General features: G+C 39.0%; 1 protein-coding gene across 1 annotated transcript; it reads left to right on the top strand.

Annotated features, from left to right (window-relative positions):
• The first annotated feature begins 4,505 nt into the window (after positions 1-4,505).
• On the top strand, positions 4,506-24,402 carry mmel1 (membrane metallo-endopeptidase-like 1). The gene is made up of 23 exons (XM_060858046.1): positions 4,506-4,836; positions 9,834-10,000; positions 10,239-10,268; positions 10,541-10,603; positions 10,686-10,847; positions 10,967-11,047; positions 12,862-12,957; positions 13,673-13,791; positions 13,909-13,974; positions 14,070-14,204; positions 14,717-14,806; positions 14,892-15,028; positions 15,778-15,871; positions 15,956-16,084; positions 16,527-16,625; positions 17,488-17,571; positions 17,678-17,781; positions 18,340-18,398; positions 19,033-19,152; positions 20,178-20,311; positions 20,416-20,577; positions 20,745-20,821; positions 21,636-24,402. The coding sequence occupies exons 2-23, from the start codon at positions 9,844-9,846 to the stop codon at positions 21,733-21,735; spliced, it is 2,298 nt and encodes a 765-aa protein (XP_060714029.1). The 5' UTR covers positions 4,506-4,836; positions 9,834-9,843; the 3' UTR covers positions 21,736-24,402.
• Positions 24,403-26,789: the final 2,387 nt, after the last annotated feature.

The raw sequence follows: 26,789 nt of genomic DNA, 5'->3' as shown, positions 1-26,789 counted from the left end.
GTGGCCATGTAACCTGTGCCCCATAACATGTATGTCGTCTGTACCTGTGTCTTCTCAGTTTCGCTAATTCCTTTTAAACGCCACAGTGGACTTGGTTTATTTTTTATTTTGGTTTCAGGATGATGAGAGAAAAGAGTGAGCGCTTTGAGGAGTGACTTTATACCGAAGATATAAGCTGTCATATAATGCATCTTTAAAGCATGTTGACGGATATTTCTATTATTTCTATTATACATTGGACACTTACACACGCAAGGCCATAAAAAAAATGACTGACGTGATGAATTCGAACAATCCTAAAATCCATGACATACTCTGTTACCTTCATTACCATTTATTATGAAACTAATCCAATCCAAATAGGGCTTAGGGTTCGTAGTCCTGGCTAAGGGGTGTGACAATAAAAACACAAACAAACAAACAAACAAACAAACAAAAAACATACAAAAGAAACAAAAAAAGAGTCCTTATAGTAGCTAAATCCAGCATGTGAACTATTTTAAGATCAAGGCATGTCCTGTGAGTCACACAGCAGAGCCAGAGTTCATGTGAAACCTGAAATCCTAAAAAAGAAGTTCACCATGACACCCACAAGAAAAGATATCGACGTACAGGTGGTTTCGAGCGATTTGAGGAAAGGGGCCGGTCGCCGGAGGAAGACTGCTATCGAGCCGCCTGACAAAGAGACACTTAGGGTCGATTGCTCCCTGCTTGGTAGCTGATAGTGTTGAGAAGCTATTAAGATAAGGAAGATTATCCGGACACGCAGAAATGGGGACGCACAGTGGATGAGCAGGCCTACAGAGTCGAGAGATTTACCTTCACATTTACCTCGCTGCTGATTTTTCTGATCCATTCGACATTAAAATCATATGTTTGTGCGGAACATCGGTGACTTGAACACAACATGGGAAAAAAAAATCACAAGTAAATAAACGTGTACAAAGTCACAGGTGTAAATAATATGAATCGTGGGGGGGAAAAAAATCGAAAATGAAAAGAAAAAGCTGTGTGTCAGTGAAAATCCACGCACATTTTGTGAGACAGTGTGATGTGTTGAGTGTTTACTAAGCTGATGTGTTTATTAACCTGTGTCTTGTTTCGGTAAAGCTGATCACCTTCCTCTGTACCGGGGCTGAGGAAAAGCTCTTCTGTCTTCTCAGTAGCTGTTTAGTGAAAAGAGGTCAAACTCCCGGTCCAGAGAACTTACAGCCAAGACTCCGTATCGCCTTGGTAACAAAAACAGTAATAGTAGGTTTTTGTGTATTACAACTCCAGCGTTAGCTGGAAGCACAATAGCGGCACGTCTCTTGGGGATAATAACACATGAGAGATACGGAAAACATCCTCTCTATTTAAACGCTGACCTTTCTGAGTTTTTTTTATGACTTGTGATTACATAAGAGTATCTCCCTGAGCAGGGTACAGTAGAGTAGCACCTTTTTTGGACCTAACGATTCTGTCGTGGGCTCATGAGGTGTCTCGTGTGGACTGAAAGAACCGACGGCAAGGGCAATTTCGTTTGTAGTTTTTAACACGTTATCGTCTCCATAGCAACAGCTCTTTCGCAGGGAGTCGTACGCGGAAGCTCCACGTCAGCAGAATAAAAGCGTGCGTAACTTGGGAAGTTTTCGGTAAGGAGACGTTTATTTAACATTTGTGAAAGGAGTCTCCAGTTTTAGACGGAAAAGCTGTAACTTTTTATTGTTTGCTTTTTTTGTTCTTTTAGAGAGAGAGAGAGAGGATGTACATGTAATAGTAAGAAGATTAACTCATCTCACAGATGTTCCTTATCATTCGCTGTAACTACAAATGGATAAAAATAATGACGTTCTTTCATGGACTCTTACAGCTAATTGCTATACACCGAGCTGTAAACGGAATATAATCATCTTTATTAACAGTAACAGTGTCTCGGCTTCATCACACCATTAGAAATGATATCAGTTACTGACACTCGGGTTCTTAGCCAATATAGACCAGAGAGCACAGCCTTGCCTTCTCATTTACTATTGCTATAAATTTGTTTAATTTGACGTTAAAATAAAGTAACAGCTACCAGCACGTCTCCTTCAGTCAAGCTTTTTTTTTTCATGAAGTTTATTGATGTTTGTTGACTGACTGCTGCTTTAACTGAATATAATATAAAACTGATGATGATGATGACAATGATGATAACACTGATGAGGATGATGCTGATGATGACACTGATGATGATGATGACGCTGATAATAATGATGATGATGAGACTAATGATGATGATAATGATGATGCTGCTGCTGCTGCTGTTGTAGCTGATGATGATATTGCTGCTGCTGATGAAGATGATGATGATGATGATGATAATGATGATAATGCTGATGATGAAAATGATGCTGCTGCTGATGATGCTGCTGTAGCTAATGATAATATTTCTGCTGATGAAGATGATGATGATGATGATGCCACTGCTGCTGCTGATGATGATGATAATGATGATGATGCTGCTGCTGCTGATGATGATGAAGATGATGCTGCTGCTGCTGATGATGATGCTGCTGTAGCTGCTGATGATATTGCTGCTGATGAAGATGATGATGATGACGCTGCTGCTGCTGATGAAGATGATGATGATGATGATGATGATAATGATGCTGCTGCTGCTGATGATGCTGCTGCTGCTGCTGCTGTTGATGATGATGCCACTGCTGCTGCTGCTGATGAAGATGATGATGATGACGCTGCTGCTGCTGATGAAGATGATGCTGCTGCTGTTGATGACACTGCTGCTGTTGATGCTGATGATGCTGATGATGAAGATGATGATGATGATGATGCTGCTGCTGCTGATGATGATGCTGATGATGAAGATGATGATGATGATGATGATGATGCTGCTGCTGATGATACAGCTCTTGAATAAACAGAAGCCAATCTTTCTCCCCAAAGTCATCCTGGGGAGATGATCTGTCAGAGAAAACACACAGAGGCAAAACAACAACAACCCTAGAGAATAATTAATAATAAAGTCATTTATAAAGGGCTCTCAGACTAGCGGCTCTTCTCAGAACATTTAATCTTCTGTAACAATCATAATATGGGCTTTTAGCAAAACGGCACAAACTTGCCCTTTAACAAATACGTTCTAGTTTAATAGGCTAATTTAAAAAAGCTTTTAAAGCTTGTTTTCACTGAGGCACTAAAGTATATACTCGAGTCTGCGCAGAGAAAATCCATCAGGTCAAACATCAGGCAATAAATCTCGAAGCATTTACTGTCTTCCTCGTGCTCATGGGAATGAAATTAAACACGTTCTTCTTTCAACTCTGCCTTTCTTTTATCTGCTGTTAGAGGAAAATAATCAGATGTCTTACTTTCAGTCTTATTCCTCTTACATCACAGCAATTTGTAACTACGTAAAAACAAAGTAATTTTTATCCGTTTATAGTTAAACGGTTAAATGTCCTGGAACGTCCGTAAAACGTGTGAAAGTCTGTCTCTCTATCTCTGTCTAGATAGATCTGACTATTACACAGTGCTGAAACTGGAGACTCCTTCCTTAAAATAAAACAAACACGTTTCTCCTCACAGAAAATCGTCACCGTATCGTTAGTTACGTGTGTTTTATCGTCCACGTCCCTGTGAACGAGCTGTTGCTACGGAAACGATAAGGTTTCAGACCGAGCGCGTCGATATAAACCTGCGATGTACAGCTGAGCCGCTGTCAGAGCTGCTGGTGTAGAAAACTCATCAGAACCTTTTGACCAGTTGGACAGAAGTGTGTTATAACACATAATAACCCATTATTATTCTGTAGGTTTCTAGCCTGTGATTTCCACAGTGACTAAATGTCGGCGATGGGTCATGTGACGTTCCTGCAGAGGTCATTGCTGTCTCCAAAAAGCATTTTATTCTGTAAAACTGAATGTCTGTGCTGCGGATTGTGTTTGAACTCACACACACACTTCAGTAATAATAATAATACGGTACATGCTGGAGCTTTTATACTCATTAGTCTGCTATAATGGTTTTTTAATGGACTTGCATGATTAGCCGTTGTTGACCCACGTACCCTATTGTTCTCTTTCTATTTTGGTCCGTAGCACTTATCCGCTTCACTGTGTGTGTGTGTGTGTGTGTGAGTGTGTTATGATGGACTAAGTGATGTGGACAGCTGGGCTGTGAAACGGCGGTTCTGCATCACTTCCAATCACCTGGCCCGGCCTCGCACCACCGGCGCCTGCGCCGTCTAATATCCGTTAATTACAGTGGTTAATCGGAGCGGGAATGAGCCTGGGCAACATGCCACTTCAATCTGACTCCGGTGCGAGCGAGGTTTCCACCCCCACCGAGTCGAGGCAGAACTTCCCGCCAATCGTGGCCCCACCTGGCCGGGTTTATGAGGCCGACACGGATTAACCCAAAGCCGCACATTCGCCGAGAGGTGAATAAAGTCGTCAGTGAAGCGCGCTGGATTCTCGCGCTCGGATTTAACGAGCCGAGCTTTACTGTAACGTGAAAAAGACTTCACTCCATTTGTGGCATTTTAGTGCTTTGTACATATTACACTTAATACATGCTGAGGGGAGGCTCTCATAACTTGTTATCACACTGGAGCTCAACCAGCATCCCTCCCTCTCCCTCCCTCTCCCTCTCTCTCTCTCTCTCTCCATCACTCTATCTTTCTCTCACTTTATGCTCCCTCCCTCAGAGGAACACACAGTCCCACTGGCATCCAGCCGTCTGCATGCTGCTTCATTTCTCCACACACCAGCTCTGGGTGAAAACCTAGAAGGGGTGTTGGAGAAATTGAAAGGCATCCAGAGAGGGTCGGCCCAAAAAACAAAAAAAACTGAGGTAAGAAATCTTCTGATTTTAGTTTGCGAACATTTTTTTTTCTTGGACTGAAGTAGATGTGATTTGTCGTCATGCCGAAGGGCATCGTGGTGCTCAAACAGAATAACCTGTTACTCATACTCAGGAGAGGATTCTCTCTCTCTCTCTCTCTCTCTCTCTCTCTCTCTTTCTCTCTCATATAAGAAACATTTCATTAATATTTTCTATAAAACGATTACATAATGAACAGATGAAACAACACAAAATGCACGTTTGCCCTTCTGTCGTTTTTGAACGCTCATTTCGGATATGAATGTCTGTCGTGTACGTTTACGTGTCCTGTCGTCGATGGAACGAGGTCCTGCTAATATTTTTAAACCTTAAGTTCATTTTCACTTAAATATTTTCCACAAATGTATTTGACCTTCAAATCCAGCTGTAGGTTTTTCAGTCTACATGCAACACAGTTTAAGACATTTTCAAATGAATGTCAAGCAGCTTTTCTCCTACAGAACCTGCAGAATTCGTACACAGTCATGTTTTCTCCTACAGAACCTGCAGAATTCGTACACAGTCATGTTTTCTCCTACAGAACCCACAGAACTCGTCATCTATCAGGATCAGACCTATACAGAGCACATGGCACTATATATTCTGTTCAGATTGACGTGGAGAGTTATGTAACTTTCTTGATAAAATGAAGCAATCCTCACTCATCCTTTAAATTTGAGTCAGTAGGAAACACACACACACACACACACACACACACACACGCACACACACATATCAGACAAATTGCTAGATGTCACATTCTGGCATGGGATCAAGTCAGCACTGTGTTTATCAGCTGGCTGCTGTTGGCATATTCTAGCAGTGTCCACACACACACACACACACACACACACACACACACACACACACACACACACACACACACACACACACTTCCATCCATCCATCCATCACACTGCTGGCATAAGCGTGTCCATGAGTATTCATCAGCATGGGTTAACGAGAGCTGAAGGCACACAGCGCCTGATTTATCAGCCGACACCAGCGAGTCTTCAGCACGCCGCGTCCTCAGCTATTTAGCATTAAACAGAAAAGCTGCTTCCTCCTCCATCACACACACCAGTAAAAACATCAGAAGTAAATAAATCTCAAAAGTGTCGATGTCAGTTCACACGACGATCTACGATCGGCTTCTAACCGTATAACGGTTTTCTACACGGATCACGTCGTCAATTGATTTCCATTAAATCTTGAGTCATTAGGATTAAAGACAAATAAGACTAGACGTTCCGTTCTGGGACAAAAGAAACAGCGTCGTATTCAAGGAGGAAGAGTTAGTGAGTGTCTACGGTAACCGACACATGGAGATGGCTGAGCTGCAGTAGCGAAGAGTTTAGAGCACATGAAGATGGATGCGCTTTTTCGCTCTTTAGTCACCATTTTGTCAAGAAACTTTAGTGAATCTCGAGGGATTTTTTTTTGTACAAAATTGAATCATTGAGTAAATGATTCGGGGGCACGGTGACTTAGTGGTTAGCACGTTCGCCTCACACCTCCAGGGTTGGGGGTTCGATTCCCACCTCCGCCTTGTGTGTGTGGAGTTTGCATGTTCTCCCCGTGCCTCGGGGGTTTCCTCCGGGTACTCCGGTTTCCTCCCCCGGTCCAAAGACACGCATGGTAGGTTGATTGGCATCTCTGGAAAATTGTCTGTAGTGTGTGATTGTGTAAGTGAATGAGAGTGTGTGTGTGTGTGTGTGTGTGTGTGCCCTGTGATGGGTTGGCACTCCGTCCAGGGTGTATCCTGCCTTGATGCCCGATGACACCTGAGATAGGCACAGGCTCCCCGTGACCGGATAAGTGGTAGAAAATGAATGAGTGAGAGAATGATTCAATGATTCAATTTTGGATCAATTTTTTTGTTGTTTATACTCATGCCCATGTTGATAAAATGCCAATCGACTGTAAATGACCAGCGTTTTATATTTTAGCTTTAAAAAACCCAAAAGAAGGAAAAATATTTCTCCTTAACGATGATGTAGATGACTGATAGTAGCTGTGACTCCTGTATCACTGCCACACACCAGAATGTGTTCACAATCACACCAACAGGAGCTGGTTTATGGACAGGTGTAAAAAAGAGACAGTCGTTTCACTTCCATAGAGCAGAAATCTACAGAAATTAGATCATCTAAAATTAGATCAGACTGGCTTCATGCAGATCAAGCTGCTTTCATGTAGATTAGACTGGCTTTGTCTGGTTTCATATGGATCGGACTGGCTTCATTTATATCAGGCTGGTTTCATGTATATAAGACTGGTTTTTGTCTGGCTTCATGTGGATCGGACTGGCTTTGTGTAGATCAGACTGGCTTTATGTAGGTTAGACTGGTTTTTGGTAGATCAGACTGGCTTCATGTAGATCGGACTGGCTTCATGTAGATCAGACTGGCTTTGTGTAGATCAGACTGGTTTTGTGTACATCTGACAGACTTCAAGTCAAGTCAAGTCAAGACTTCATGTGGATCAGACTGGCTTTGGGTAGATCAGACTGGCTTTATTTAGATCAGACTGGCTTTTGGTAGATCAGACTAGCTTCATGTAGATCAGACTGGCTTCATGTAGATCAGACTGGCTTTGTGTACATCTGACAGACTTCAAGTCAAGTCAAGACTTCATGTGGATCAGACTGGCTTTTGGTAAATCAGACTGGCTTCATGTGGATCAGACTGGTTTTGGGTAGATCAGACTGGCTTCATGTAGATCAGACTGGCTTCATGTAGATCAGACTGGCTTCATGTAGATCAGACTGGCTTTGTGTAGATCAGAATGGTTTTGTGTACATCTGACAGACTTCAAGTCAAGTCAAGTCAAGTCAAGACTTAATGTGGATTAGACTGGCTTTGGGTAGATCAGACTAGCTTTATTTAGATCAGACTGGCTTTTGGTAGATCAGACTGGCTTCATATATATCAGACTGGCTTTGTGTAGATCAGACTGGTTTTGTGTACATCTGATAGACTTCAAGTCAAGTCAAGTCAAATCAAGACTTCATGTGGATCAGACTGGCTTTGGGTAGATCAGACTGGCTTTATTTAGATCAGACTGGCTTTTGGTAGATCAGACTAGCTTCATGTAGATCAGACTGGCTTCATGTAGATCAGACTGGCTTTGTGTACATCTGACAGACTTCAAGTCAAGTCAAGACTTCATGTGGATCAGACTGGCTTTTGGTAAATCAGACTGGCTTCATGTGGATCAGACTGGTTTTGGGTAGATCAGACTGGCTTCATGTAGATCAGACTGGCTTCATGTAGATCAGACTGGCTTCATGTAGATCAGACTGGCTTTGTGTAGATCAGAATGGTTTTGTGTACATCTGACAGACTTCAAGTCAAGTCAAGTCAAGTCAAGACTTAATGTGGATTAGACTGGCTTTGGGTAGATCAGACTAGCTTTATTTAGATCAGACTGGCTTTTGGTAGATCAGACTGGCTTCATGTAGATCAGACTGGCTTTGTGTAGATCAGACTGGTTTTGTGTACATCTGATAGACTTCAAGTCAAGTCAAGTCAAATCAAGACTTCATGTGGATCAGACTGGCTTTGGGTAGATCAGACTGGCTTTATTTAGATCAGACTGGCTTTTGGTAGATCAGACTGGCTTCATGTAGATCAGACTGGCTTTGTGTAGATCAGACTGGTTTTGTGTACATCTGACAGACTTCAAGTCAAGTCAAGTCAAGTCAAGACTTCATGTGGATCAGACTGGCTTTGGGTAGATCAGACTAGCTTTATTTAGATCAGACTGGCCTTATGTAGATCAGACTGGCTTTTGGTAGATCAGACTGGCTTCATGTAGATCAGACTGGCTTTATTTAGATCAGACTGGCTTTTGGTAGATCAGACTGGCTTCATGTAGATCAGACTGGCTTTGTGTAGATCAGACTGGTTTTGTGTACATCTGACAGACTTCAAGTCAAGTCAAGTCAAGTCAAGACTTCATGTGGATCAGACTGGCTTTGGGTAGATCAGACTAGCTTTATTTAGATCAGACTGGCCTTATGTAGATCAGACTGGCTTTTGGTAGATCAGACTGGCTTCATGTAGATCAGACTGGCTTCATGTAGATCAGACTGGCTTCGTGTAGATCAGACTGGCTTTGTGTAGATCAGACTGGTTTTGTGTACATCTGACAGACTTCAAGTCAAGTCAAGTCAAGTCAAGACTTCATGTGGATCAGACTGGCTTTGGGTAGATCAGACTTGCTTCATGTAGATCAGACAGGCTTCATGTAGAGCAGACTGGTTTGTTGTACATCAGACTGGCTTCATGTAGATCAGACTGGCTTTGTGTAGATCAGACTGGTTTTGTGTAGATCAGACTGGTTTTGTGTACATCTGACAGACTTCAAGTCAAGTCAAGTCAAGTCAAGACTTCATGTGGATCAGACTGGCTTTGGGTAGATCAGACTTGCTTCATGTAGATCAGACAGGCTTCATGTAGAGCAGACTGGTTTGTTGTACATCAGACTGGCTTCATGTAGATCAGACTGGTGTCATGTAGATCAGACAGGCTTTGTCCCAAATAACACTTAAGTACTAAAGAAATGACTTGAACTTACCTCAGTGTAGGCTGAGTACACAACACACTGTCTCAGCAAAACCAGCAACCTGTCTCTACAACCTTGACATCAGACAGACAGCATAGAACACTCCTGTATCCAATCAAATCTGATCTCTCCAATAAAATAACCCAGATTTATGAACAGTTTTTACAGTTTTACTTTTTACGTTCTAACTAATCTCTGCTACACTTTAACTGTTTTAAATGACATATTTATTTTCACATTGCGACGTCTGTCAGTTTGATGTTTTATGTTTTTTATTTAAATACAGCGAATGATTACATTTTATTTGGACAGTGTAAAGACAGGCAGAAGTAAAAACAATACACAACAACATTAAGTTACAAGACTTTTATTACAAATATTCAAATTGTGGTTCTCAGAATTCACAGAATGGGAAAATCCGAGAGTCAAATGGATATAATGGAGAAAACAACCAAGCCAATGAAGCATCGCTGGACCGTAGTGGAGATCGGACTGTCCGTTATCTTACTGCTGATGAGCTGTGCATTGGCTGGACTGGTTGTGCTTTACGCTTCAACACTCAGAGGTGAGACACAAACGTTAGCATGTTTTACAGGCTATACTAATGTACAAAGTCACTCGATAACATGCAACAAATCTTTAAAGAGAAAAAAGATACAGTAAGTGCTAAGGAGCGCTAACAATTAAGCTGCTAATTAACTAATTGATTCCAATAAATCTGTACAACCCCCCTAAAAACGTAATGAGATTTAAACATTTTTTAAAATGCGTATATTTATGTTTATGTTTGTTTGTTTTTACAGATTATTCGTTTAGAAATGGTGCATCAAAAGGTACTGTATATTAACAGTGGTCACATTAGCATAAGCTAGCTAACGGCAACTAGGGTTTATGAGTTAGCTAGCAAGCACTTGGAGATTTTCTTTTTCTTTTATTTTTTTTACTTGGAGATTTTCTTTTATTTAGACAACGGCAGATTTAATTAAAAGTCACAATCGATAATGCTTGGACCAATGCTAACGGTTTCATTGTCCAGCTGTTTGAAGATTTTATATCACACTACATATGGCTAGCTATGACGTTTAAGTAACGATGTTGTTTTAAGGTCTGGAGTATCGCAGGAACTCAGATGCCACCATGTGCACAACCCCGGACTGTGTCACTGCAGGTGAAATAAATAACAAATAATAAATAAGTGAAAATGGTGTAATGTGAAAGACAAATCCTTCACTGCTCTGCTGTTCTCCCAGCGGCAAGGTTACTGCAGAACATGGACCAGAGCGTGGACCCGTGCCAGAACTTTTACCAGTACGCATGCGGAGGCTGGCTGGACAGGCACGTGATCCCTGAGACCAGCTCGCTCCACAGCGTCTTTAACATCTTGAGGGACGAGCTGGAAATCGTGCTCAAGGGTCAGTGTCACCTTTGAATTCAGAATCATGTTCAAAGAGATGTCCTGACTTCCAATTACTCCAAATGAAAACTTAATCTGATTTAATGTTCCCGTGTCTTGGGTTATTTTTGGCTTCAGGAGTTCTGGAGACACAAAACGAACGTGACCGGGAAGCCTTCATGAAAGCCAAAGTGCTCTACAGATCGTGTATGAATGAGAGTGAGTGCTGTTTCCCTTTATCCTGTAGGACCTTCATCCCAGAGGCTTGCACAATTATTATTAATATATTCATCCCTTTGAACTTTTTCACATCCCTTTGTAGATTTACTGTACAACCTGGAAGTATAAATTACTCCATTGGGATGTCATAAATCTACACAAAATAAAAAGTGTGGATAAAAATTAATGTTTTACTTTTTTTTTTAAAACAAGTAAACAGTACTTATTGCATATGCATCCCCTTGTAACAATTTTTTTTAGAGAACTCCCAAAAAAAACAAGGAGCTTGAAAATTTCACTCAGGGTTTGTGATATAATCCCAAATACTCCTCGTTCACTTTGGTTTTCAGGTTGTAACACAAAACAAGTTAAATTGATTAAATACTTATGCACGACGTTGTATTATAGTCAGCTAGCTAACATAAACTGACAGGATTTCTGATGTGATTTAAAGCCACTTCATTAAATACAATCTTTACCGCTAAAGCTAGCCGGCTACCTAAAATAAGCAAATCTGACAGGATATTTAGGATTATTTTAAGAACTTTAATGTTAATACTAACATGACACGACTTCTAAAAAGGATTCAGGTCAATTGATGAATGTTCACAATTTTACTGGAATAATTAACCGTCTAAATAACATGAATTCCCACCGAATTTCTGAAATGAATGTTAGATAACCAGCGCTAATGTCAGCTAGCCTATCAGTGTCTTTCAAACCATAACACGTTTTTAAAATATTTACGGTTAAACATAACCGGCTATTGCTAACCTGACAGGATTTCTCACAGGAAGATTAGGTCATATTAATTATCGTGTACAAACGTCACTGGCAAAGCTAGCCATCAAGCTAACATAAATACTCACAGGATTTCTGATAGTACATGTTTATAATCTTCACTGCTACAACTAGCTCACTAGATCACATTAATTAACCTCATTACTAAGAGTATTAAAATTCATAAATATGAATAAATCATAATTTAATATTAATACATATTTATAATATTTACAGATAAAGCTAGACAGCTAAGTAATACAAGCAAACCTGGCAGGATTGATCTGAGTACTTGTTTAAATAATGAAATAAATAAAAATATCCCACTAGCTAGCATGATTATAATAGGATTAAAGCATGAGTGAGAGTGGATTTTTAAAGCCATGATCATAAATATATTTTACCGTTAATGTTAGTTAAATGTCTAACACAAGATAAGCTAATTTCACAGCTTGAATTCAGGAATTAGCTTCTAGTTTATAGACAATCCTTTCTCACACTCACACATTGTTTATTTTTGTAGAGAAACTACATTTTATAAGATTAAACTTTTTTTTAGCTTTTTTTAAGATTAAGTCATTGAAAAAGATAATGTTGTTTCACCAATCAGCATAAACATGCAAGAAAACTATCCAGGAAGAAAAAAATTTTCAAAACAAAACAAAACAACAAAAAAAGCAAATAAAACACACGATGAAATCCCCTGGGCAAAGGCGGAAATTGTCTAGTCACCAGAGGAGAAAAAAAGCAGAGCAACAACACGTCAAATGGAGCTAAATTACAGGAAAAGGGAAAGATCTGGAGAAAATCGAAGAATAATGATCAAAAGCAACAACACACCGGGTGAGGCTGAATTTCAGGAAGGACAAAGATTGAAAATTAAAGATCAAGGTGCAGGTGCTCCAAAAACCTGCTCTATAAAGATTTTCTGGTTGTCCAATACAACCTTTTAAGAGGACACAATTACTGCACTCAGTTTTCTCTGAAAAGTTTATTCCTGAAGTGTAACTTGATCATACCGATGCCCCCTGCAGGTGTGATCGAGCAGCGCAAATCGCAGCCCCTCCTTAAGCTCATCGACAGTGTTGGTGACTGGCCTGTAGCCTCTGAGGACTGGAACAACACAGCAGGTACCAAAGATACCGTGTCCGCTTCTGAGTCTACACAATAGGACACGGCAGTGTCTCTGTTTTAGCTAAATGAGATAAAAACAATAGTATCCAGGCTGGAGTCTCAAAGTGTTGATAAGGAGCAGATCGACTGAGAAGGTTAAAGCTCCACCAGAGATGGGTTCAGGACAGGTCAGATTCCTCTCTTGCTAGATCTGGCCATTTTATGTGATGTTTAAATAGAATTTTATAAATAAAACACAGTTATTGTGTGTAGTGAAAATTCCAGTACAGCATCGCAGATGGAAAAATTACATTTCACGTGTCATTTTGTCACGTTTTCTTACTTGTGAAACGTGGGAGATCACGTGAATAATATGTCACAAAATAAATATTATAATTATTATTATAATAAGAATAAATATTTCCTATGTGCGAAAAGTTCACAAGCCAATAAATGATGTAAACAATAAATTAATTATTAAGAAACCAAGAAAAAAAATGATAAATAAGTCTCATGTTTAAAAACAATATGAAATGTGAATGTGTGAAAAATAACATTATTAATATGATTATTAAAACAAGAATTGATGAGAATATTCATCAATAATGTGTGACTTTTCTAACTGTAAAAAGAATCGATTTACATTGTACATGATCAGCAGGTTACATATTAGAAAAAGAAGGCAGGTGTATAAAAATGCTGGTGTTTTATTTGTTCCTTTTGTGCTCACAGAGGAGTCGTGGAGTCTGGAGCACATGCTGGCGTCCCTAAACTCTCATTACAACAAGAAGGTTTTGCTGGAAATGTCTGTTTGGCCTGACGATCGAGACTCGAGCCGCCACATCATTCACGTAAACAGAACGATCTCCTGAACTGCTTTATTCCTGTGCAGCTTTATAACCTCTTAAAGCCATTATTCAATAACCGTTACGATATAAAAATGAAATATATCCGCCCCGTTTCCACAGATTGACCAGCCGTCTCTTGGAATGCCCTCAAGAGATTATTACCTCAACGATGGAAACTACAAAAAGGTAAACCATGCACCGTGTCTTTCTCAGTAATCTTCATGTCGTCCTGCCGCCCACGTGATAATTACAGTGCTGAGCAGCATTGTTTGTTTGGGTAGGTGCGTGAGGCCTACCTGCAGTTCATGGTTTCCATGGCGAAAATAGTACGGGAGGACAGGAACCTCACGCAGGACGATGAGCATGTGTGGGAGGAAATGATGCAAGTGATGGAGCTGGAGCGAGACATCGCTAATGTGAGTCAGATCTGCATCGGCTATGTGATGATATCAAACTGAAGACAACACTGAAGCTATTCTGAAAGTGATTCCAAAGGGATTCTGAATTGAATCTTTTTTTTTTGTCAAACGTCCGTGAATAAATCGGTACAGTATTACTCCAGTGTTGCTCAAGTCAAATGCAACGTCGGCTTGTAAACTAAGCTGTCTTGAAGATACTGTATGGGAAAACTGCTACAAAGCCCTAACTCTGGAGACTCCTTCCATAAATGTTAGCTAAACACCTACCATAAGGGAGACGTCACCACATCAGCGATTATATTCTCTCGACATCAGCTTTAATCAAAGTCTCTTTACGCAGTAACTACGCAGTTACTACATCTGAGTTTTAGCTGAATTATTGTTAGCTACAGAAAATAAATCAGACCTTCTGACCAATCAAAATCCAGAAATCAGGATCGTGTTCTAAAGAAATAATATTAAAGACGACCTCTCAGAGGAAAGGCAGTAAAACGTTCTCGTTCCCACAGGCGTCGTCTCCGGCTGAGGAACGCAACGACATCACTGTGCTCTACAACAAAATGACTCTGAGGGACGTGCAGGAGACCTTCAAGCTTGGCGTGAGTTTCCGACTCTCTGAGTTAAACCTGCTGAGTGAAGGAGGTGACAGAGTTGTAACACCGAGTCTGTCTCGCATTCTTTCAGGGTTTTAACTGGACCCACTACATCCAGGGAATCGTGGCGAGCGTTAGCATCACAGTGCAGCCTGACGAGCCGGTCGTGGTCTACTGCTCACCTTACCTCGAGAAGCTGGACAGCGTGCTGTCTAGACACAACCGCAGGTCAGACCTCCGGCTCTGATAAACTATGTCTGTGCGCTGGGTAGAATTCTGGAGTACTAAAGATGGGAAAAATAAAAAGGAAAAATAGCTATTTAAAATTGCACGGCCTCAAGGGGGCTAATACTTCTGTAACTGATGCTATATCATCATGAGACCGTAGTGTCCTAATATGTACATTTTATATTACGCTACAGTAATATACTACTACTACTACTACTACTACTAATAATAATAATAATAATAATAATAATAATAATAATAATAATAATGATAATAATAATAATAATAATAATAACAATAACAATAATAACAATAATAATGATAATAATAATAATAATAAGGATGATGATAATGATAATAATAATAATAATAATAATAATAATAATAATAATAATAATAATAATAATAATAAGGATAATAATAATAATAATAATAATAATAATAATAATAATAATAAGAAGAAGAAGAAGAAGAAGAAGAAGAAAGGCTGGACATAAACAATGAAAAAATAAAACAAAGTATTAATAATACCAAATAATAATAAAAAAACACTTGAATAATTTTTAAAGAATTAATATAATCCAAAGTGATTTTTAATAAAAACAGCTGAAATGAAATGGACAGTGAACGATAAATCTCACTAATCTACTCAGTTATTATTTATCTCTAGTTCTGTTGTGTGTTTATTAGACTCATCTGTCTCGTATCTGTTCATCAACTATCTGTGTTTTATTATAAAACTGATGCAGGACTGTGCAGAATTATCTGGTCTGGATGCTAATCATGGAGCAAGTCAGCAGCTTGAGTAGACGCATGAAAGACGTCCGAGCTCACTACAGAAAGGTGAGAGATCTCTCCACCGACGCAGCGCTCTGATCACGCTGTATATTTTACACTGCACTTTGCTGATGCTCATATAATGTTCAGACTTTACATGGCACCACGGTGGAGGAGGCTCGCTGGAGGGAATGTGTGCGTTACGTCCAGAACACCATGGAGAACGCGGTCGGGGCTCTGTACATACGCGAGACGTTTGCTGGAGAAAGCAAGCGCATGGTGAGGACAAAAACAGTCTACACACCCCTGTGAACATTTTTCCACCTTTACTGTAGTACAGTAACCAGCAAAATTCAAGCAAAACAAAACAAATCCATATGTTTTAGTTGAAAAAACCAACTAACTAGTAGTAATAGTAGTAAAGCTCCAGTCCCAGCTGTAGAGATGCAGCACTATAGTGTGATGCTGCCACCACCGTGCTTCATGGCTATGGTGTTATTGCTGGTTTCTTCATTTTACCTTGTAAAATTTTGTCCAAAACTTTCTACCTTAAACTAAACCTAATGCACTAAATTCTGTAAAACTTGTGTTGATTTGCTTTAAACCTGCTGGAGGCTGCTGGTGATGAACATTTCATTACACACTTCTTCGAGCGTTACTCCTTATCATCCTTAATTCGAGCTTTATTCATAGCTATCGATCTGGTTTCCTCTTCTTCCAGGTCGGTCAATTGATCAGAAAGATTCAGGATTCTTATGTGGAAACACTGGAAGAGTTGAACTGGATGGACGACGAGTCAAAAGAGAAAGCAAGGGAGAAGGTGAGATGGTAATAATACGGGAGAATTCTGCCAGGTTTGGGTGTTTGTTCAGTTCTTTATTCCATTTTTCATACGCTGTCTTCTTTCAGTTTTGTCTCATTTTCAGTTTTGTAATATTCATAATCATTAAAAAATAAATAAATAAATAAATAAATAAATAAATAAAATAATAATAATAATAATAATAATAATAATAATAATAATAATAATAATAATAATAATAAATAATAATAATTTATAATAAAGGGGCATGGTGGCTTAGTGGTTAGCACGTTTGCCTCACACCTCCAGGGTTGGGGGTTCGATTCCCACCTCCGCCTTGTGTGTGTGGAGTTTGCATGTTCTCCCCGTGCCTCGGGGGTTTCCTCTGGGTACTCCGGTTTCCTCCCCCAGTCCAAAGACATGCATGGTAGGTTGATTGGCATCTCTGGAAAATTCTCCGTAGTGTATGATTGTGTGAGTGAATGAGAGTGTGTGTGTGTGTGTGCCCTGCGATGGGTTGGCACTCCGTCCAGGGTGTATCCTGCCTTTATGCCCGATGACGCCTGAGATAGGCACAGGCTCCCAGTGACCCGAGGTAGTTCGGATAAGCGGTAGAAGATGAATGAATGAATGAATTTCTAATAAATAAATAAAAACTTTCCATTTTCCCCACTTAGCACTCCGGGGATACAAACATTTGTATGATTTTTATATGAAAGCTAAAAATGTTTAAAAAAAAAAAAAAGTGTGAGCAATTCTCCTCTAAAAATACTCTTTAAAAATCATAGAAAGTCCTTGAATTAGATAAGAACACTTAATAGAGAAGATTAGAAGATCTAGAAGACAATTCTGTATAGTACAACAACGTTTGACGTTTCAGGCGATGTCTATCTCTGAGCAAATTGGCTATCCAGATTATATCCTTGAGGAGGAGAACGGGAAGCTGGATCAGGAGTACATCCACGTAAGCACATCCTCTGAACACTCTCGTTTTGAAGTTACTCCTTTAAAATAAAATACAATCGAAATAAATAATCTCTTGTACGCGTACATGTACTTCCTGCCTATAGCTGATGTTCAGCGAAGAGAACTACTTCGAGAATGTTCTTGAAAACCTTCGAGCAGCCGCTCAGAAAACTCACAAGAAGCTTCGAGAACCTGTGGATCCGGAACTGTAGGTTACAACAAAACACACCGAGATTAATGCATAAGGCTGCTTTCGCACTAGCGTTTAATCTGCAATGCTAGAACACATTTCAGGAGAAAAAATAATAATTTTTAACCACCAACGTTCTCCATTATTTGGTCACTTGGATATTCTCGGGCAGAGAGAGAGAAAGGGGATGAAGGCAAATGTGTTTCCTCTGAGATATTTAAAGCAAGGCATCATGAGCTCACAGACAAACATGATTGGCTACTGTCACTGTGACTGACCGCTGAGAAACTATATGCCTCTTCCATACAGTTTGTGGGACATGGATATTTTTTGTCCCCACCGTCGTCCAATCAAGTTGCAAGTTCTTTAGCTGGAAACGTTCTTGTCTAAAAGAATTCTTGTTAGTGAACTGATATAAAAACATTTAACATCATATTGAGTAGGATGGAGAATATTTGTGACCAAAGAGGATTCAATCTTCTGTGAAAGCAGCCAAATGCACCACAAATTCATGATATACTGTACTGTACCGTTTCTCAGTCCATCCGTAGCCTCACAGTGTGAATATTTTGTCAGGTGGATCATCGGTGCGGCTGAAGTCAACGCTTTTTACTCTCACAACAGAAATCAGATCGGTAAGTTCACAACAATAATAACAACAGTAAAGTTTTGCACAGATACTAAAAAGATGTTGAACTCTCTAACAGTGAAAAGTCCTTACAGCACTAAACCCCAATCTCCTAGATAAAGACGGATTTGTTTTTGGACACACCGCTCGCTAGCTGTGTCCTCCGTCTGAATGCCTCTTTAGCTCGCTACAAATAATGTCCGTAAAGCACAGAAGGCTTTTTTTCCCTCGTAGATAATATAAAGCTAGTTTCAAGCTCCAGCGCACACAAAGCTGTCGCTAAAGGAGATGTGCTCAAGGCACGACAAGCCTGCTATTCATGCTGGGTTAATACATAGACTGCAAAAGCCGGGTGATTATGCAGATTTTCAGCTGGAGTAATTTCCACATAATTACTCTTAGATTGCACATTTTAATGTTCCTGGACATTCTGGGAAACACTTCAAGCTAAATTGCTATTCTGGAGACAGAAAGGCAGCTGGAGGCAGAGGGTTTGTGGGAGAAATGGAGAAAATGTTCAATCTTTACTGCATTTCTCTGCATTCTGCAATATGGTCCAAACATACAGATATTTTATTTTCAGCTGATCTTATCATCTCTCTCTCTCTCTCTCTCTCTCTCTCTCTCTCTCTCTCTCTCAGTGTTTCCTGCTGGAATTTTACAGCCTCCTTTCTTCAGTGAGAAGCAGCTTCAGGCCTTAAACTTTGGGGGAATTGGAATGGTTATAGGACACGAAATCACTCATGGCTTCGACGATCATGGCGAGTCACAAACCTTCACATTTTCTTTTGATTATAGACAAAAAATTAATTAAATCAATTAATCTCAGTCAGGGCACGGTGACTTAGTGGTTAGCTCGTTCGCCTCACACCTCCAGGGTTGGGGGTTCGATTCCCGCCTCCACCTTGTGTGTGTGGAGTTTGCATGTTCTCCCCGTGCCTCGGGGGTTTCCTCCGGGTACTCCGGTTTCCTCCCTCGGTCCAAAGACATGCATGGTAGGTTGATTGGCATCTCTGGAAAATTGTCCGTAGTGTGTGAGTGTGTGAGTGAATGAGAGTGTGTGTGTGTGTGCCCTGCGATGGGTTGGCACTCCGTCCAGGGTGTATCCTGCCTTGATGCCCGATGACGCCTGAGATAGGCACAGGCTCCCCGTGACCCGAGGTAGTTCGGATAAGCGATAGAAGATGAATGAATCTCAGTCAGACTGACAGTAAACTACAAATGTATTGGAACAAAAACACCCCCCCATTTCTTCTTTTTTTATGCCAGTTATCATGTTATTAAGACAAGGTTTTATAAGGTCTGATAAATACTGACTTCAATTTTAGACATACTATAAAAATATAAAAAAAACACTTATTTTAAAAGAGTCGGTAATCATAATAATTATAATAAGTGGTGTAGCATTTGCGAAAAACAAAAATAGCTCTGGGTCACTTTCCATTGTGTAACAAGGTTGGAGAAATTTTAAACTCATTTTACATTTTTTAAGTTTGCAGTTTTAAAATGGTTTATATTTATAGGTTAAAAGAGAGGTAAGTGACCTCCCGTTGTTTGAGTTGAAAATTTTAACTATACCATAATTGTTTTTTTCCCTGGAATCATTTTCTTGAAGGGTGCCAATACTTTTATATAGGCCGTCGTGTACAGTATATACAATAAGTGAGAGATTTTAAATATCATGTATTGTGTCTTCTTCTGTCCAGCAACAACATTCAGCTGTATGACTTTTGCTGGATGTACAAATAACTAACCTTGTGCTTTGACACACTTTTCACTCGAGCAGGTCGCAACTTTGACAAAGACGGAAACATGTACAACTGGTGGAGCAACTTCTCCACAGAGCAGTTTGAGGAACAGTCCAAATGCATGGTGCAGCAGTACGGCAAATTCAGCTGGAAGCTTGCAGGAGGACAAAATGTAAACAAATTTTGTTTTAAATGCATTATGTTATACAGTAACAACAACAACAACAACAACAACAGGGTTGTTGTTCAGATTAAGAAAAGTTCTCTTTGGTCCAGGTGAGTGGCATCACCACTTTGGGGGAGAACATTGCCGATAATGGAGGAGTTCGGCAAGCGTATAAGGCGTACATGAAGTGGGTGGAGAGGGAAGGTGAGGAGCCACGTCTTCCTGGTTTGGACATGGACCATAAGCAGCTCTTCTTCCTCAACTTTGCCCAGGTGTGTGACAGGTGTCAACATGGTGGGATGGAGATGAATGAGCGAAAGTCAAGAAAATCTTCCTCGGATAAATGGCAGAATCCAAGCTAGAGCATCACAGCCAACATGATGACATGCCTATAATGTGAAGAAGGAAATTCATAGTGATAATGTAATGCTCTCCTCAGGTGTGGTGTGGAGCCTGTCGCCCTGAATATGCCATCCAGTCCATCAAGACGGACCCCCACAGTCCGCTGGAGTACAGGTAGGTTCCTCCATATACAGTAAAGATAGATAAACAGGACAAAGTCTGTTCTTTACATAATTATTCTACCACAGAGTTGATGATTAGTCAGATAATGTTGATGAATTTAATGGAACATCAACATCATATTTCTGCCTTTATCCAGAGTGACTTTCATTTATCTCACTTATACAGCTGAGCAACTGAGAGTTAAGGGCCATGTTCAGGGGCCCAGGAGTGTCAGTATGGTGACCCAGAGATTGAAACTCACAACCTTCAAAGCAGCAATCTAACGCCTTAACCACTAGACCATTACTTCCCTTTTATACGAATGCGCTTGCTCTGATACGTTTATATCATTCCTGTAGTATTAACTTATTTACAGGAAATATAGAGTAGAAACTCTTTGTAAATGGATTAAAAAAAACATGGAATTGTTTATGTGGTGAAATCGTCTGTAAGAACAGATTTATTTCACATGTTTTCCACCATCTTTAGGACAGTGGAGCTGTGCCTTATTTTTGCCTTATTACAGTAAAATCCAGAAATTCTGCTGAGATAATGACTGACTATGGAAATGGAAATGTTACTGATGGTAATCGTTGCTGAAACGCCGTAGTATAATAGAAATAAAACTTCAGGGAGTTAGCAGTAAACCGGCCTCATCGCACAACGCTGTCGTTACCGATTATATTACGTTGATACGGTATAAGAGCTTCACACAGGGAGTCTCATTACACATTACTCATGTATGTCATAAAATGTGCCTGTGTGTGTGTGTAAAAATAATAATAATGCAGTTCATTTCATCTCTATTCATGTCTCATTGCATTAGGGTTTTGGGCTCCCTGCAGAATTTTGAAGCCTTTTCCGAGGCGTTCCAGTGCCAGAAAGGAACTCCGATGAACCCGCAGGAGAAGTGCAGAGTGTGGTAGACTGAGTGGATCATACAGGCTTCATTATTCCCACCAAGGCGGCAATATATATACATATATATATATATACAGTATATATTGTGTGCCTTAACTTGTGTCTATAGAAAGAGATTAATTTATGAAAATTAAAAAAATTGTGAGTCATTACAAAAGTAGTTATGTGAGTAAGCAGAGAGTGAGTACAATGAAGGCGGGTGGAAAAAAGACGCTTGTTAAGACGTTTGTATATTTCTCTGTCACGTGTTATCATTCTGTAATGAGTCCAGATTAAGAGGCAGGTATGATATACACAGCTGCCACCTTTAATAGCGGACATATTTCCTAATATTCTGACAGGTTTGTCTATTTTTAACGTGCATTGCCTTCTTTAAATGTGGTGAGCATGAGTGCTTTAGAAAGAAAGTATTAAGCCTTTCACAAGATCCAACAACCAGCCGAAAGCTCAAGGTTTCGAAGCCCATGTTTTTTTTATTTTTTTTTAGGTTAGAATTAAAACCCAGGAAATCTAACATCTGTCTTTTAACAGCCTTAAAAAAAGGTCACAGTGGAGCCAAAAAAATAAATAAGACAAAGGAATAAAAACTTATATTTATGTCAGGACAAAAATACATGGCTTCCAGATTAAGGTTTAAAGCTGTAAATGTGAGCTATAGCACCTCCATCAGGTCAAACGATTACCTGAAGACTTTAAGACTGTTAAACGTATGAGCCTTAAATTATCACGTTTCACAAATCGGTTGGAAATAATTTCTAAAAAAAAAAAAAAAACATATTGTAGTCCAACTTTATGCTTATATCACCAAAATAAGATTTTAGATGGTTAAATCTTCTTATTTATCGACATTCTTCTATATTATGAGAGGAAAACATGCTAGCTACAGAGCATGCATGCTAAGCTAATACTAATGTGTCGCTAATGTGAAAATCATACTTGTGGTTGTTAGAGAAGTTTTTCTAATGAGGAAAAAAATTAACTTTGGATAAGATCACGAGTCAAGATTTGATTGTAAAATCCTATTACGCTTGTATTTCCCTTTGACAAATGTGAGCTAGTTCGCTAGCGTAAATCGATTAGCTATATCACTAACTTAATATTAGAAACAGTGATAAATATTATTAGTCATAATGCTATTATAAAAATGTGGTTGTTGTAGTATGCTTGATGTTTGGCTGCTGGTAAACAAATCACTTTTGGATATGAAAATGTAAATCGTACCTCAGATAATTAAATCCGACTTGTCTGTACCCGTGACAAATTAAGGCTAGGTTTCTAGCGGTAACCAGCCACTAACTAGCGGTTTGTACTGACAAGAAAACTAATAGATGTCATTCGTTACCTATTATAGATATTCATAGATCCTGGCAGTGTTTATTAACAGTGTTATTAAGTCTTAAACATAATTTATTACATTACAAAAATTATTTTAAATATTTTAAAGGAAAATAAGGAAATAAGCAGGTTTAAATATGCATGTGTATCGTCTATAAAATTAGATTTTACTATGATAACCGATAATGTTTGAATATTAAACTAAATTAAATAAATTAATTTAACAATACAGAAATTAATAATAGGTAACAGGTTTTTTTCTTACTAGCTGTGGCAGAATGCTGGGAAAGTGGCTGTTACAGGAAGAAATGAATGGAAAATCTTTTGTAAACTAGAAAATCCTGAAAACTTAAAAAAAGTGCTTTGTCATGTCTTTGCTATTATATTTTATATTGGCTCATGACTTTTAAATTTGAATGCTTATCTAAATTAGAGCATCGGTATTCACAGAGGAAGGAAAACGATCCGATAACCACAAGTTTTCTTGGTTATTCTGTCAGTATAATGAGAATATTTTCCCTTAATGATCTATATGATATTTTTAGACACACATTTTGATCACAAGAGGTTGTGATCTATTTCCCCGCACACCAGGTCAACCACAAAGCTGTTTAATTGACATTTGGCTGACCTCTTTATCAGGATCGGATTCCACAGCCGTCTGCTTTCGGCATCGCTAAATCAGGCACATTTAGTTTACTGCATCTCATGCATGAGGAGTATGAGAAGGGGAATGACGTTCAATGGCTGTGAGGAGGACAGAGTGAAGGTTGAGTGAAGCCTCGCCATCTCTTAAATTGATCCGTTGTGGGGTGCGGTGGGCTGAAGCGTAGCAGACGAAGGCCACTCGGCCGGAATGGTGTCCTCATTAGAGAAGTGTTCAGGGCCAGAGACTGTTCTCTTTCACCTTGATTAACCGGTAATGACAGCAGAACTAAACAAGATGGACAGAAGGGAAAAAAATAACCTGGAGAGCATCAGAATAAAGATCAAACGGTGCAGGGACACGGACAGCTTCTGGAGAACACGCTCCGAAAGCTCGGACCGGTCAATAAGCAAGGAGCAGATAAACACAAATTTGGTTGCCATGGGCCATTAATTTCTGACTGTTATCTCTCATCACAGAGACTCTGATTAACAGAATATTCACTTCTGCCTTTGAAGCTTGATTGCTAGCCAAGTTCTACAGGACCATTACGGCTTGTACTGTTCGGAGGAGACGGCTGGGTTACGAGGATTCAGACCCAATAAAAAGTAAAGCGTCGGGTTCTTTAAAAATCTCAGCTTAAAAAAAGGTCACAAACATAATAGCTGATTTAGTTGAATAAGAAAAAAAAATCTTGAGTATATTCAAATGTCTAATATTTCTTATTATACATGACATAAGAAAATAGTTCTTTTAAATAACGATAAACTTGTAAAAAAAAATAAAAAAAAAAGTCTAGAGATATAATCTTAGAAATATTTTTTATTATATTTATTAATCTTATTATTTATGATATTTTTCCTCTATTCCATGATAGTTAAAATTATTTCTGGATATTTGTACTAATTTTAAGTATTTATTCACAGAAGGAAAAAAAAAAAAAAAAGATCTACCAAGAGAGCAAATCAGTTTATAAAAATGTCCAGGAAAAAGACTCAATAATATAATCATAATATGAGCGATTCGATAAATTTGCATATATTAAAGATATTTTCGGTTCTCTTTTTAAATAAAGATAAAATGTAAATGTTAGTTAGGCTGGAAGTCACAGGACAGCGTACAGACGAGTGACAAATAAAAAGAAAAACCAGCAGAAATTTTCAGAACACCTTCAGGCTCTGGATGTCTACATGAGCCATGAACATGTTCTTTGCATTACCTTTGTCGCTAGCGAGCGTCGTCTGTCTGAGGGTTTTCTTTTGGTTCTGATGAGAAACAGTAGTCGTTTTATATATATATATATATATATATATATATATATATATATATATATATATATATATATATATATATATACACACACAGCTTCTAGAGCTTTCTAATTAAGCAAAAATTAAATAGCGCACTATGATTAGCAGGGCTAACTTTACTAACTTCGTAGATAGGTACCGATCGCTGCTGCTTATCGACTTTATTTTTACTTGTAATATCTTTGTACACTTATAACAAGAGGTTTTGATTGTCTGACACACAAAAAAAACAAAAACGATGAAAGTTGTTTTAGATTATAAACTAATATAATAGTTTTTGTCGCTTTACTGTCATAACCAATTAGTACAGAAACGTCACTTGGTTTGTTTTGCTTTGTCGCTTGCTCATGTGAACATAGGATAACACACACACACACACACACACACACACCTCCCAAACCCTCACAACTGTTCAGTTACTAGCGTACAAGTTACATCGTTCATTCGCCGGTACCTATGATCTCTGTGGGTGTGGGCGGAGTCATCCTGGAAGAGACCACACCCACCAAGATAGAGATGACTCATAGATCACAGAATAAATGATAAAAACAATAATAAAAAAAGCTGAATTATTGATACAGTGATTCTCTGTAAGGCGACAGGTGAAACCAATCCAAGCCAGAAAAATAAAAATAATTGTCTGTTTTTTTTTTCCCTTTAATTTGTCACTCGCCTGTACTTGGATTTTTGTATGCGAAATGGTTCTGACTTCGGTCAGGGAAAGTTAGGCTATTTAATAAAGTGTGTGCTAGAGCCTTAAGTGTTAATCATGTGTAGTGTCATTTAAGGTGATCTCTCACCTTGACTACGTACGTTTATTCTTCTTCGCCACGTCCATCAAAACACGCAAAGAGTCGATTCTGAGAGAATCATCTACACAACAATCAGACAGAAACATCCTACGGTGCCAAGAATCACTGATAACATTTTAAATGCCACGGCTTTGGAAAGCAGGTTTAAAACTGAGCTCTTTTGTACTTTGTGGACCTTTAAGAATGATATTTATTTCTAAATATATCTGCTACTAAATATCTGTAAAATGAAAAATGCTTTTGTGTACTGATAAATGGATTTGTGTGGATTTTTGATGTCTTATGCATTTATTTGAAGTCTTGTTAATAAGCTAAACAATAAAGTAACTCCTGCATGCTGAATCGTACGGCATGTTAAAACCACGCGCAAATCTTAAGTTCAATTCAAGTTTATTTGTATAGCGCTTTTTACAATGGACATTGTCTCAAAGCAGCTTTACAGAACATAAACATAGAACAGAAGGTAGATATAAGGAGAAGTATAAAGAATTAATATAATAAAATTTCAAGATATATATAGTTCACAGTGTGTATGTATGTATGTATGTATATCGTCGCTGTCAGGCAGAATCCTCGTATCTCCAAAACCGTTATTTTTCAGGAAATTAAAAAAACGCCGTACCTTATCTGCAGTGCACAGGGTTTAGTCCACGTTGCAGTGGATTGTCTTGTGCTAAATTCCTGTCCTCAGACGAGCACCAGAACTAGCGGGGGTCAAGATTTTTTTTTCTTTGAGCCCAGTGTTTTGAAGACATTTACCTCAGAAGACGTGTTGATTCGTTGCGACTCTTCTTGAGGAGAAATATGCCGTGAAGCTCTCCCACGGAGTGAGGAAGAGGTGGACAGTTGAAGTGTCCAATGGAGTTATGAGATTTGCGCTCAAGCTATTTTCAAGACTTTAGATCGGTTAATAACTTGTAAAAATAACAGACCCACGTGGGGACTGACCAATAGCA

Source organism: Tachysurus vachellii, chromosome 22 (genome assembly GCF_030014155.1).
Source record: "Tachysurus vachellii isolate PV-2020 chromosome 22, HZAU_Pvac_v1, whole genome shotgun sequence".
Classification (NCBI taxonomy): Eukaryota; Metazoa; Chordata; class Actinopteri; order Siluriformes; family Bagridae; genus Tachysurus; species Tachysurus vachellii.
The sequence above is the reverse complement of the archived record's forward strand: the minus strand, read 5'-3'. Positions and strand labels throughout refer to the sequence as shown.